Source organism: Pelodiscus sinensis, chromosome 11, assembly GCF_052426305.1.
Source record: "Pelodiscus sinensis isolate ZL-2025 chromosome 11, ASM5242630v1, whole genome shotgun sequence".
Taxonomy (NCBI): Eukaryota; Metazoa; Chordata; order Testudines; family Trionychidae; genus Pelodiscus; species Pelodiscus sinensis.
Window position 1 is genome coordinate 1406241 of NC_143062.1, and position 14138 is coordinate 1420378.

The 14138-nt window shown below is 40.1% G+C and overlaps 1 protein-coding gene across 1 annotated transcript in view; it reads left to right on the plus strand.

Moving 5' to 3' along the window:
* The window catches only part of PHF2 (PHD finger protein 2), a 177128-nt gene that overhangs the window by 144779 nt on the left and 18211 nt on the right, over positions 1–14138 (plus strand). The window contains exons 14-17 of the mRNA XM_075939694.2: positions 1678–1796; positions 4239–4417; positions 4654–4727; positions 5974–6131. Coding sequence (XP_075795809.1) covers positions 1678–1796; positions 4239–4417; positions 4654–4727; positions 5974–6131 — 530 coding nt within the window. The remainder of the gene's footprint in view (positions 1–1677; positions 1797–4238; positions 4418–4653; positions 4728–5973; positions 6132–14138) is intronic.

A 14138-nucleotide genomic window follows, 5' to 3' on the forward strand; every position in this document is an offset into this window, starting at 1 on the left:
AAAGCAGCCGCTTTTCCAGAATAACTTGCCAGCTGTCTACACTGGCCGCTTGCTTTTCCGGAAAAGCAATGACGATCTACTGTAAAATTGTCAGTGTTTTTCCGGAAAAACTATGCTGCTCCCGTTCGGGCAAAAGTCCTTTTCCAGAAAAACTGTTCCGGAAAAGGGCCAGTGTAGACAGCACAGTAGTCTTTTCCGCAAAAAAGCCCCGATCGCGAAAATGACGATCGGGGCTTTTTTCCGGAAAAGCGCGTGTACATTGGCCACGGATGCTTTTCCGGAAAAAGTGCTTTTCCGGAAAAGCATCCTGCCAATGTAGATGTGCTTTTTCCGGAAATACTTATAATGGAAAACTGTTCCGTTTTAAGCATTTCTGGAAAAGGGTGCCAATGTAGACGTAGCCTTTCTCTCTCAGAGAGACTTGCAGCATGAAGGAGCCAAAATAAAGAGTGTTCCCTGTTGTTTTAGACTCATTGGATTCATGTAGATCCCAGTTTCGAACTTTCTTCTATGTAACAAGTTCAAAATTTTGATAATTGAGGGAGGTGTATTTGAAAACAGTTTGTGGCAGTACCATTCATCCAAAAAAGCTTCTACCAATGGGTAATTCCAAGGAACTGTTTGGATTCATAGTACTGATGCAATGGAATCAAGCTGATAGTTACGTCTTTTGATTCCTTAACATCCTCTTCCGTTATTACTCTGCAGAATTTTAGTAAGGGTAATCACGTATATACATTTGGTTTTTTACATGTCAAGGTGTGTTAGAACCTCTCTCCAAAAAATAAAACCAAGGAAAATATTGTTGAAAATGTGTGCTTCTTTGCAAGATGGAGGACTCAATGCTTAATTTTACCCTTAGGCTTCATCTAAGTGTGCAAATGAGTGCTCAAATTTGAGTGTGCAAATGAGACACGGAGTAGCATATCACAGCACCTCATTTGCATAATTTATGCAAGCCATTTTTGCACAAAGGGTTTTTGCGGGAAAAAAAGTAGTGTGGACATTTTGTTTTTGCATAAAACCCCCATTTTCTGCAAGATCCATATGCCTCTCCCTTCCCATAGAGGCATAAAGATCTTGCGGAAAATGGGGTTTTTGTGCAAAACCAAAATGTCCACACTCCTTTTTTTCCCACAAAACCCCTGTGTGCAAAAACAGCTTGACTAGATTATGCAAATGAGGTTTAGTGATACGCTAATCAGCACCTCATTTGCATACTCACTGCTGGCAAAACCGGCAGAGTAGACATAGCCTTAGTTGTGTGGGTACAGTTCTGATGGACTTCATTGGGAAGAGCATCTGGGTGAAGGCCTGATTCAGGAATGCACTTAAGCTCATGCTTAAGATCATTCCCATTTAGGGCAATGCCTAAGCACATGTTAATCTTTATGCATGTGCTTAACAGCTGTTGTCTTCAAAGGGACTTAAGCATATGTTTAAAGGTAAATGTGTGTTGAAGTGATATCCTCAACTGGGATGCTTTCCTGAATTGGGCCTAACTCAGGCGAAAACTCAACCATTTATCCATCTACAATTCTTTGTGTGAGCATGTGCATACACACACATGTTCCGTGTATCCTAATTATTTAGTAATATATACCAGGATTTGCTTAGAAATATAAAAATATTGGTAACACATTAACTTTATTTTGTTTGTGTTTTCATGATTTGTAGAACAGTAAGCCTGATTCATTATTAAAAATGGAAGAGGAACACAAATTGGAAAAGACACCTTTATCAGGAAATAAGGACAATAAATTTACATTTTCTTTCTCTAACAAGAAACTGCTTGGGTAAGTAAAAATATGACACTATACACTGAATTACAAAAGATACTTGTACTCTATGGATAGGGTTTTTTTCAGACAAGTAGGTAAGAAACTGGACCTTATGTTCAAAATTAAAAATTGTGCTTGCATTTATATTGTTTTTAAGTAAGTAAATTCTTTTGACAATATGTGTAAAATATTTCTTAGGGAGGAAATCAGATTCCTATCAGTGGTTTTACAGATATAGAAGCATTTGAGATTATTTTGTACATGTATTGTTCTACATAGGTTTTCTAGTTAGAATGTGTTAATTATAAATCTCTTTTACTGGTAGTTTATATCTTGGTTGTAAAAAGTTGCCCTAGGCTAAAACTCCAGTATTTTTTCATTTACTCTTTTTTTAATCCCACTTTTCACAGTAATAAAAGGAAAAATCCCCTATTTTCTAGCATAGTTCTACACTTTATTTGATTAAACAAGATCTGGATTACTGAGTAAATAATATACCTATAAAATACTTGAACTGGTAGTCTCACTGCTGAATTTCACTGGAGCTATTCCAGCCTTCTGGGTGTGCTGTGCATTGGTTCATACTGTGTGCCATAGGGTACGTCTAGACTACAGGCTTTTGTCGCCAGAAGTTTTGTTGACAGATACTGTCGAAAAGGCTTCTTTCGACAAAGAGCATCTAGACTACATCCAGTTCTGTCGATAAAGCAAGCCGCTTTGTCGACATGACAGTGTAGACACAAAGGACAGTGTAGATGCAGTAACACCTTCTGTCAACAGAACTCTGTCGACAAAAGGCGTCATTCCTCGTAGAATGAGGTTTACAGTCGTCGACAAAACTGCTGAGTTCTGTCGACATTATGTCAACAGAACTCAGCGGCAGTGTAGACGCAGGTATAGTTTTGTCGACAAAAGTCTACTTTTATTGACAAAACCCTGTAGTCTAGACACACCCATACAGAGACATATTCTGCCTGATTCTGCACTGTGATCTATTCCTGCATGCCACTGTAGTTGACTTGATGCAGCTGGGGTGTCCTTCTTCTCTCTTCTTGCTTTGCCTTCTTCTTCCTCCTCTCCCTTTTCTTCTTTGGTCTTGTCCTCTTCCACAGTACATTGCGGGTCTATTGGTAGGTGTGGTTGGGATAGACAACCAGGTGAACTGGCTGCTACTTTTCTTTGGGTATCAATATTGGGGAAAATCCCCACTGTGGTCAACGAGTCAAATCCTGAGCCTTCTTACAATTTCCATTGGCTCCATCAATCAAAATGTAGTGATTATGAGGAAGTGCTTGTGTTGCTCCTGCCCTAAAGACTACCCCTCTCTATATCAACAGCTGAGAGAAACTGTCATGCATGCTATTGGAAACATCATCTGAGCGCTTGATCATTGATCTGACACAAATTTATTGGGCATAATGGCCATTTGAAAGGTTTATCTGTTTACTCTGGCAGTTGCTTGAGAATAGTGCCTTAAATGGACTAAGTTTTGATTGCAGTCCAGAGGGCTATTTTTCTGATTTGAGTTCTTGTCCATTTGAGTTTTTATTTTATATTGTATTTATTCAGCACAGGTGAGGCCACATCTGGAATACTGCATCCAGTTCTGCCCCCTCCAAACTATAGAAAGAATGTGGATGCATTGGGGAGGGTCCAACAGAGGGCAACCAAAATGATTCTGGAGTTGGAGCACATGACCTATGAGGAGAGACTGAGGGATCTGGTCTTATTTAGTCTGCAGAAGAGAAGAGTGAGGGGGGATAGCAGCCTTCAACTTCCTGAAGGGAGGTTCCGAAGAGGATGGAGAGAGGCTGTTCACAGTAATGAGGGATGGCAGAACAAGGAGCAATGGTCTCAAGTTACAGTGGGTGAGGTCTAGGTTGGATATTAGGAAAAACAATTTCACTAGGAGGGTGGTGAAGCACTGGGATGGGTTACCTAGGGAGATGGTGGAATCTCCATCCCTAGAGGTTTTTAAGTCCCAGCTTGACAAAGCCCTGGCTGGGATGATTTAGTTTAGGCTTTGGGCAGGGGGCTGGACTCGATGACCTCCTGAGGCCTCTTCCAGCCCTAGGATTCTATGTACATATCCCCAGAGATTAGGTGGAGCACATGCTAAATAAATCAACTAAGATGGAATGAAAGGATTTCATGTAGTATATGTGTGTTATATAACCAATAAAGCTGAATTGAAGTGAACATAGTGCTCATTTGAAGTCAGTGGAGCAATTTTGATTTACCCCACTTAAGTATCTGGTACTGTGAAATCTGCACAAAACAAAACACATGCAAACCAGTGTGAACTGCTACTTTGTCTTCAAAGCTAGCATGCTTTGATTCCATATATATATAAAATAAATATTACCTTGATATGTGGCTTTGTGTCTGTGTCTCCTTGATACATTTTCTATGTGAAAAATGCCATCGTTTCTGATTTTATAACATTTGTCTCTACAGTTCCAAGGGAGTCAAAACCCAGTTGAATCCTGGTGTGTTCGGGTCACTGCAGAATTTTAAAGAAGATAAACCAAAACCTGTGCGAGATGAATATGAGTATGTATCAGATGATGGCGAACTGAAAATTGATGAATTTCCAATTAGAAGAAAGAAAAACACTACGAAGAGAGATTTACCTTGTAAGACTGCATCCTGTTTTGTCTATTTCTGGGGAATTAAATTGTATCCATGTCTCCAAAGCTACTTTTTAAAGTTAACATAAGTTTTACTATAAAAAAAGAACATGTACATGTGACTTGAAGCACAAGATTAAAAAAAAATGCAATGGACTTAAATTGCATTCTGAGACTCGATAGGCTGTTTCTGAAATTAGTGAAAGGTCTGTTTCAACGTTAACTGTTTTCTTTTTTTTTAGTTTTATCAGATAAAAAAGAAACGTTACAACACACACCAGTTAAGAAGCCAAAGGTGGAATCAGTATTGTACAAGGTATTCTATGATTATTGTATTATATCGTATTCTGTTCTTATACTTGTTGTATCTGTGTGCCATTACACATACTTAGAAATAAATAAAGAGCTTGATCCTATGGAGTGCTCAATCCTCTGACCTTGATCCACTTAAAACCCGTGAGTATGTCAGTAGTCTCTCAATGAAATAGTCATTGAATTACATTTGCAGCCACTCTAAAGCCACTTCAAACTGCCAGAGCAGTGTAAAAGGGCCTTACTGTAAATGAGATTCATACTCTTAATGTACTAAAGACTTTGCAGATTTATTTATATCCAACTGTAATGGCTTTTCATGTAGCTATCTGCAGTGGACTGCATTAATATATTGCAGCAGATCGGGGATAGTTAGTACATGGGCTTGATTGTGCACTGTAGTGGTGCCTATAAATAGAGACTAGGACCCATCAAGCATTCTGCAGAATTTTAACCTTAGACATCTCCCCACTCAAATGAGTTGCATGGGACGATGCTGTTGCCACAAGGCACCAAGAACTCCCATTGTCTTTCAGTGGAGGCAGGGTTGGGCACCTGGGGTGTCATGATATGGTGGCACAGAGGTGGCAGATGCATGCCCAATCTCTGAGGGGAAGGAAGATGGCACGCGTCATTCATTAGCAATCCCTCTGGACAGTTAAGAAGCAACATTAATGGACTTCAAGAATAGTTCTGTTTGTTCTTCTTAATCCAGGCAGATGGTATCTGCACTGCAGGAAATGAAGACCATGGGAAAATGAAGGGGATGGCAGGTTTTCCAGGAGTTTAGGGGCAGAGCTGGTTGAGGAGAAGAAAAGACAAAGAAATAAATAGGAAATAACTTTACAGGAACAAAATGTTGTCACTGGCCTTCCCTTTCATTGGGGAAAGGGAAATAATACAAAACAAGGACATGGCCAGGAATGATGGACACTTTGTAAGCATTGAGAACAAGAGTGAAGCCCATTGGAAAGGTAACATGGGGAACCTTCCACTGCTACTGCCTAGATGATCGATAAGTATGAACTTCCATAAGTCAGACACTCTTCGGAAGCGTGAAATTGTCTCTGAAAAGATACTGTAACTACAGAGCTGTAAAGAGACCTGTTCAAACCATGCCCCTGCTTTTTATGGTGAAAATAAAGCAACAGTTCTCTCCTCAAGTTTTTGGGGAACTCCAATACTGTTGGATGTCTTACAGACTTATGTAGCTGGCTGCAATTCTTTGAGATTTTTCCTTGCCTTCACAGAGCGATGACTCATCAGATGAAGATTCGCTTCACATTGACACGGAGGCAAAGCCAGGCCGCAACTCCAAAGTGAAGAAGGAGAGTGGAAGTTCAGCAGGAATTCTAGATCTTTTGCAGGCGAGCAAGGAAGTTGGGGGTTTAGAGTATAACACCAACAGGTAGGCACACACCTGGTTGATTATCCCTCACTTAAAGCAAAGTAATGGCCTGTTTCATACGTGCAGCTAACACAGATTTTGCAATTTAGTAATCACTTTTTTCTCCAGTAAACTAGCTCCTTCTGTATCCCATGCCCTGGAGGTGAGCAGGTGGAAAAGGTCCTGGTGGTATAATTATAAAATTAGAGCCATTCCCAGCTGTAAATACTGAAAATCCACCTAAGCAATAACAATAAAGTAGATGATTCATTCAAAAGGAGACAGCTCAGATAATTCAGCTTGAGGACAGCATTAATTTATGCACCAAACAACTTGCATTCATTGTATAGTGCTTTTTAAGGTCCACACAGTTCCCTGATTTTTGCCTGTTTTGGAAGAAGAGAATAGAAAGCTGCCGTTAAAAAAACTCAGGAAGAGCAAATGGCTCTAAGACGTAATTTCTCTAGAGGACATTAAGCATAAAATGGGTCATTTTGGATTAGTTTGGGTCCTTACTCATCCATAATGCTGCATGAGCTTTAGTGGAGCTTAATATAAGTGGGATATCAAACTGGATACCAAAATCTTTGAGGTCTGGTTAAGATTGAGAAATGCAGTGAGGTATTTTACACTGCGGTGCTGAGCCAAAAACTGGAAACTATTAACAGGAAAGGAAAATGAAGTCAGAGCTGCAAAATTGGGATCCAAATCACAAACTCTCCACACTTCAGCACTGTTTTCAGACCTGGCGCTTTAGTGCAGACCCATCTTGATTAAAATATGTTAAAGATCCCAAATCAATGCAAGGCAAATCTGAACTGTCCCTTGGTCCAACATTAAAGTGCATGGAGGTTAGGTCCATCGATGGTTATTAGCCAGGATAGGTAGGAATGGTATCCCTAACCTCTATGTGTCTGGAAATGGGTGACAGGAGAGGGATCACATAAGGATTACCTGTCGTTTCTTCCCTTTGGGGCATCTGGTGCTGGCCACTGTCGGCAGACAGGATACTGGGCTAGATGGACCTTTGGTCTGACCCAGTACGGCTGTTCTTATGTTCTTATGTGTTTGTGCACAATGGAGCACTGGAGCATCTAGGAACACAAATAATAATGACAATGTAAATAAATGTAAAATACAGTTTTGGGAGAATGTAACAAAAACGAGGCATGTGCGGTAAGTGGTGTGCTTCCCTGTAAAGATGGTTAGAGAACAGGCCTGCATGACTTATTCAGGCAGTGCCTGCTGAAATCAGTGGGAGTTTACACCAGCTTAAAAGGAGAGCACAATCTGGTTCTTACTATGGGAGAATCCAGGAAGCTACTACCCTCGTGGCTTCCTTCAGCAAACAGGATTTACTGACCCTAGGAAAAAAAGCGAATCAAAATAAGTAGTTAAGATTCAGGGATGCTTAATGGTAATGGTGGCAGTTAGCAGAGATACTGGGGCCTTAAATGTCCTGGCTACGAAGAAAAAAAAATTAACATTTGTTATTCAAATAATGACGTAATTAGAGCGAAAGATGGTCCAGGGGCCATCCTTTGTTAGGCAACCTTCAGACTTAAGAGCTCCCCCCCCATATGTATTCTAGACTGTACTGAATACCTTTTGCTTAACTTCTATTAGAGGGCCATTCTGTTAGTAGCACCTAGCGGCAGTAGCTCTTGATGTACTTTACAAAGGAGCACAGTCTCATTATCCCCATTTTACAGAGTAAGATTTTTGCAGTTACTCAAAACGGGTTTCACCTTCTTCACAATTCACAAAGCTGATTTGTTCTGTGTGACATAAGCAAAGCGCCTTCTTTTGTAAGCACAAAGCATCTTCCCAGAGCTGGCACACAGGGCTAAGGCACACCCAATAGGCAGACTAAGCACGTGCATAGGGCACCAGCAAAGCAGGGGCACCAAAAAAAAAGAGTTTTTTTTTTTTAAATTCGATATTTGGTATTTCAAAAAAAGGATCTAAGTAGTCATCATGGGAAAAATCAGAACTCCGCAGAACGCTCTTTTTCTCAGCTGAAAATAATAAAAAACCCACAGAGAACAACAATGTGTCAGGACAGACTTGACTCACTTTCCCTATTGTGTATGAAAACGGACATGCTTTGTCGAGTCAGCTTCGATGAACTTATCCAGAATTTTGCAATCAGAAAATCTAGAAGGAAGCTATTTTCATTTCAGCATACATGTAAGTTTTGTGTCGTTTTGAAATATAAAATTTTATTTTACGGGATAGTAATGTTTTTATTTTGAATTACATACGGGGGAGCACCATCATCTTTTCAGTGCTTAGGGCCTCTAAAGCTCTTACTCCGGCCCTGCTGGCACAGCTAGGTTGGAAATGTCCACTGTCAGGCTGGATTATTGGGAAATCCTCCGGCTGTATCATGGTCTCTTTGCAGCAGCCATTCTCTTTTCAGCCCTACTTTTATTCCACATTGTCTCAGGTGCCATGAGTCATACAACTATGGCAGAGCACAACCCGGGGACCAGGCTGGAGCGTGGCGCTCCAAGGGTGCAAGTGATCCGTGCTGTCATTGTTCCCTTCTCCTTCCTTCCACTGGATGTTTCACTGTTTCGACACAGTAGCTAAACAGCAGCTTGCAGGTCTGAACAGGAGTTGGTAGAGTAGAATGGAGCTCTTTCTCTGGGAGGGTCCGAAGAAGAAGATCCTCTCTGCAGTGTACATTAAGAAACTGGGAATTAAGAGCAATATAGAGAATTCCAGCAGAGAGGCATCACGCTCAGAAGTGAACCTGTGGAATAAATTGCTAAGTGAATCTGTCGCTGCAGAGAGAATCAGTGAGTTTAAAAACAAAACTAGTTTGCTTTGTAATGAGACGGGAGTGAAATGTACAGTGCCAAGAAAGGTGGTAGAGGGGCAGATGAACCTGAAGGAGGGAGACTTGTGGAGCTAGCAAAGTTTTTACCCATCAGAGGCTCATTATGTGATGCTCACTCTGCCATTCAGGCAGCCTTGGGTGATATAGGATATGAACTCTATGTTACTGAACAGCCCTTTGGATGCTTCACAGGGGTAACCGAGTTAATCTGTAACAGGAAAAACTTAAAAAACAACAAATGGTCTGGTAGCACTTTATAGACTAACAAAATATGTAGATGGTATCATGAGCTTTCATGGGCAAAACCCACTTCTCTTTGGACGTTATCTTTGCTGGGGTGACTGTATTATTGGAACTCTGAGACATCTTTGGGAAAACCTTGTCACTTGACTGACCCAAACTAAATTTGCAGAATCATATCCAGTTGTGAAAGTAAACTTAACATTTCTTACAGGTACTGTCCTATTGCAACCTGGGTCCCTGCCAGCTCTTTAAATAGCTCCCTGCTGGCTTTTGCTGCATTTCAGCCTGCTTTTGTTGGAGCTGTGCACCAGGGTGCACCCGCTTACTTTCACCTCTTATATCGTAACATTCTAACATCAATGCAGCTCTAGGAGTGCTGGTAGTGGTGGGACTATTTCTGTAGACGGGCGCAGAGCGGGGCTACACAGCTGTAAAAATGCCAGGGTGTCAACAAGTTCTGTTTTTTCAGTGAGGGTGCTAAGGGGGAGAGAAAGGGAGCCTAGATTTGAGAAGGTTGGTGTCTCCTGGAGAACAGACCTAGTCAGCCACTTGCTACTTTTGCCTAGGTGGAGGCAATTACTGCTTACCATCTGCTAATGACCGGTTTTGTAGAGCTGAGTAACAACCTTTTTAAAGTCATGTTATAAGAGATGGACCTGAGTCACAAAGTTTGGTTGTGATTCTAGGTCTGCACTTTCCCAGAGTTTAGTTTGGATCCAGTTCTAATTAGTAATCAATATACACTTTTTAACCTGTAGTTTCTTTTCTTCTTCCTCATCCCATCAAAGGCTTCTCGTATCTAAATGCTACATCAGAACTCATCATTGGATTAGAGAACAACTTTTGTTAATTGCATTTTACCTCACACTTTGACGTAGTTTATTTTCATATTTACACTTAAGTTTTTAATAATTTTGAGATACATCCCACTGAGATGTGGGCCTCATGTTACAAAGCTTGCTTACAACTGTGTTTGCTGTCGGATATGAGAATTGAAGGGAGTCTCTAAAACATTATAAGAATTATTAAAATTTGGTTCAGCCATTTTTCTTACATTAGGTACCTGACAGATATTGAAGCAGGCTGCTTGTTTGCAGTGTATTAAACAGGAATGTTTGTGAAAGGTACAATAAACCTCACAGACTCTGAACATTGATGCTATTCCGTTGCTTAGTTAGCACTCTCATTTTTCCTCCCCGATCCTAAGCACTGTGTCCAGTGCATTCATAGCCTTCATGGCTTGTGACATCAAAGCCTAAAGTACAGTAATAACTAAATTTTGCATCAATTACTATACTGCATGATGTAGCTTGGGGGAGTGTGTCATATCACTTTTGACTTTTATATAAACAATTGAGTTTTAGTAGTGTGGGTAGAGGCTTGATTGAAAAAAGCTCTTGATAAATTAAATTGCTATATTTCATTTCTCAATCACTCTGTTTTTGATTAAATATATATATAAACATGACGTTTTATAATAGGAAAAAATCACAAATACATACATGTACTACAGTGCTGCACAGTACAAATGTGGTACTGTCTGGTTTTCCTTCTATGTATTAATAATTCCCATCTTTCTGTGATTTGGTTTTTCTTCCTCACAAAGCCGCTAAAGTTCTTGGGCACTCCACAAGCCATTACTCAGACAAACTGGTCTTGATCCACTAAGAGTTGGCTCAGACCCTGGGCCACAGCTGTGCCTATAGTAGGTTGGGCTAACTTTGGAACTTAAAATCACCTCTTTGGTGTGAGAATTCCCCCCCATATTTATCGTGTTAATGAGCTGTGATGTTACATCAACTGTATTGATACCCTTTTGTCAGTTTGAACGTCTCCTTTGCATATGGAGTGGGCAATGGCTGAACCAAGTTTTACTAAATTTTACTATGTTTTACAGATCAAGATTCTGTGTGAGCTGACAGTTTTCAGTGCAGTACCTCTTTCGGTTGCTGAGATGTAAGCAGCTGAAAATCACCAGATGCTTACTACACAATGAACAATTATTGAAGTAAGCTAATCCCCCTCTGCTCTCAAGGGTGACAACTTTCCAAGCACTAGTAAAGTATCTTTTAAAGGGGGAAAGAAAAAAGAACAGCAGAGGAGTTTACAAAAACGCAGAATCACCTGCAAAAGGCATTAATTTATCCAGTAAATTGCACAAAAATATCCTTTTCTCTATACCTCCCCAAGTCCTCTCCTTTAATACAAGCAAAACAAAAAGTGAATGGAATGTGCTCAGTGACAAAGCAGGAACTAGTTCTGAAAATAGCAGTATATTTTACTTGCTCCATCCAGTGTGGGGGGCCAGGACAGTTGTCTGCGAGGTACTCTGTTCCCTTTTTCCTATCATTTCCAAGGTGGGAGTCTTCATGATTTTCAATTAACAGAGAGCTTACTTTTAAAAGTCGTATTTTTTAAAAATAATAATCTCTCAAGTTATAGAAAGGAGCTTTCCAAAGGTTAATAATTGCTTCCTGTTTCTTGTTCTACATTTTGTCTGGCTTAGAAAGCAGAACAAAAATGACAATGCAAATCTGCAAGGACATGGGGTAATGAGAAACACTTTGCCTTATTTTTAACTGTCTGTCTCTTTAAGAGGTTTTTTACACACATGTTGAGTTTGTGGTTTGACTTTCAGAACCGCTGTTTTTGATCAGAGTCCATAATTTATTTGTTAAAGCTTGTGTTGCTTTAGGCAATTCCTCTCTAATTCTCCCATTTGGTGAACAGTTTTTGATGGTCTGTTTCCACTGTTTTGAGAGGTCAGCGTTTAAGATAAACAGCTGAATGAAACGTGAAGAAAATATGTTAATTTTTTTGTAAAGGCTGAACAATATGAATGCAATTAACAGAAAACTAAGGCGTTTGACATGATAATGGGAAGATTAAAGAATATTTCACTAAATAAATACCTTGATGTTCTTTTTCAATGATTCACTAGCTGCTAAAGCTGACAACTCCTTTTTTGGATTATTTATGATTGTGACTAGTTTCAAGAAACTTGCTGAATGTATTCTATGTTACTATATCTGGAATCCTAAGAAACTATAAAGGGGATTAAGTGAGCACTGCATAAGAGAATGTGACATGTTGTTGCTAATTTGCCTAGGAAATGTTTGATATCAGTGGTTTAAAAGAAACCACACATAATTTCATTTTGTCAGTGGTTTTTGCACTTTATTGTTTGCCTGAGTGCTCAACAATAGTACCGTAGTAAGTACTTGAGATCACAGTATCTGCCTTTTCAGATATTGTTTTTTTTTCTTCTCTACTGTTTGAAGAGAGTAATTTTCTTCTGTATTCTAGGGGACTTGTTTTTCTTCCCTCATTAAATGTATGTGTTCTGTACGCTTCTTTTTTTGCTTACCACTTTTCTAGAATTTTTATCTACTCTTTGACATCAACCTACCACTATAGGAAAAAGAGTTTTACAAAAACCAAATTTTTTCTGGTGAAATGCTAATCATCTTGTTTAACATCACTCTGAGCCTGATTGTGTTTTTGACAGCCATGAATATTTGTCAAGGAATTTTCTAAAATTCTTTTGCAGGCTATATTCATTAGCCCATACACACTGGTGCGTAACTGTTCCTGGGTATTCTTTCTATCAGACACCAGTAGTAATGCAGACCTCGAATCATATTCCAGCTTTCCTGAATCTTTCTTCCGCCTGTAAGATTATCCTATTCTTTGTTTCTGTTTGGATAAGACACGAGGTCTAGCAGTTTATTCTGTTTCCCTATCCTGTTCTTCTGACTGGATCACAAGGAAGAGAGTAAAAAGATGTAAAAGGGGTTTCATACAGTAGCACTAAAACTTGGGCTTCTTTTGACCTTGCTATAAAATTTCTCCAATGTATGCCATAAAGGAGAAGTTGGGATAGACTTTACATCTTTAAGTGCAGGTTAGACCTACCTGCTCCTGCACCCTTGGGACCTGACTGGTCCCAGATGAGGGATTTTGGCAGACCAGGGGAGGTTGTGTGCCAGCTCCCGCTCTCCCCCACCCCACAACCCAGTTGAGCTGTGTGCCCGATTTTGTAGCTCGCATCCCCTGCCCTCCCACCCGCAGTACACCGGGACTCTTCTGATATCCTGGAACATCCGTGGTGCTTCTGGACCATGGATGTTGCTGGACCAGAGAGTTCTGGTTTATAGAGGTGCGTCCTATAGCTTCTCTCCATGGGGAAGGAGATATCTAATCCTCTCTAAATATCGGGGTATAACTAACTCCCTTTGATGCTCATGAGGGATTCTCTGTGGATAGAGAATAGATCCTTGTGTGACTGCAATTTACTTGCGATGTGTCGTGAAAATGATTTCAGACCAACAGAGGCAAAGGACAAGGGAATTTGCTTCTTAGTTCTCTGAGCACCCAAAGTTAATATTCCATTAATTTTGTCTCCTAACTGAAATATTTCATTTTACCCTCTGTCTGGAAGTACTTAAATCCCATTGTGTTCTCACTTCATCTCTCTTTCAAGCAGCTCTAACTGCGTTAGATGCCAGATGAGCTTTTCAATAATACTGGGAGTGGGCAAGTCAAAACACTTTTTGAAAATCGCTTGCTGTAAGGGGGAAAGTATAAAATATGTAGGAAGTTACTCTAATGATTCTTGTATAAGAGAGTCAATATAGGGGAATCGGTTCCTAGCTTTTAAAAACAAAGACCAGGGTTATAATTGCTGTATGTGTTCGGTAGCATCCTCACATCTCTTCAAGAACTCTGTGCCCAATCTTCCGCAGTGCACAGTACTTTCTAGGCAGTACTTCCATTGAAGTGAGTGGGATTCAGCATTTTTCTGGAGCTACTCTGCACTTTCCAAGATTGGGCCTTGTTCAGTGGGGCTATTTTTGGCAGATGGATGGATATCGTATCATGAACAGATCTCTCTCACTGCCCCAGTGTATCCTCTGTTCTCTGACATCAACAAAAAGGGT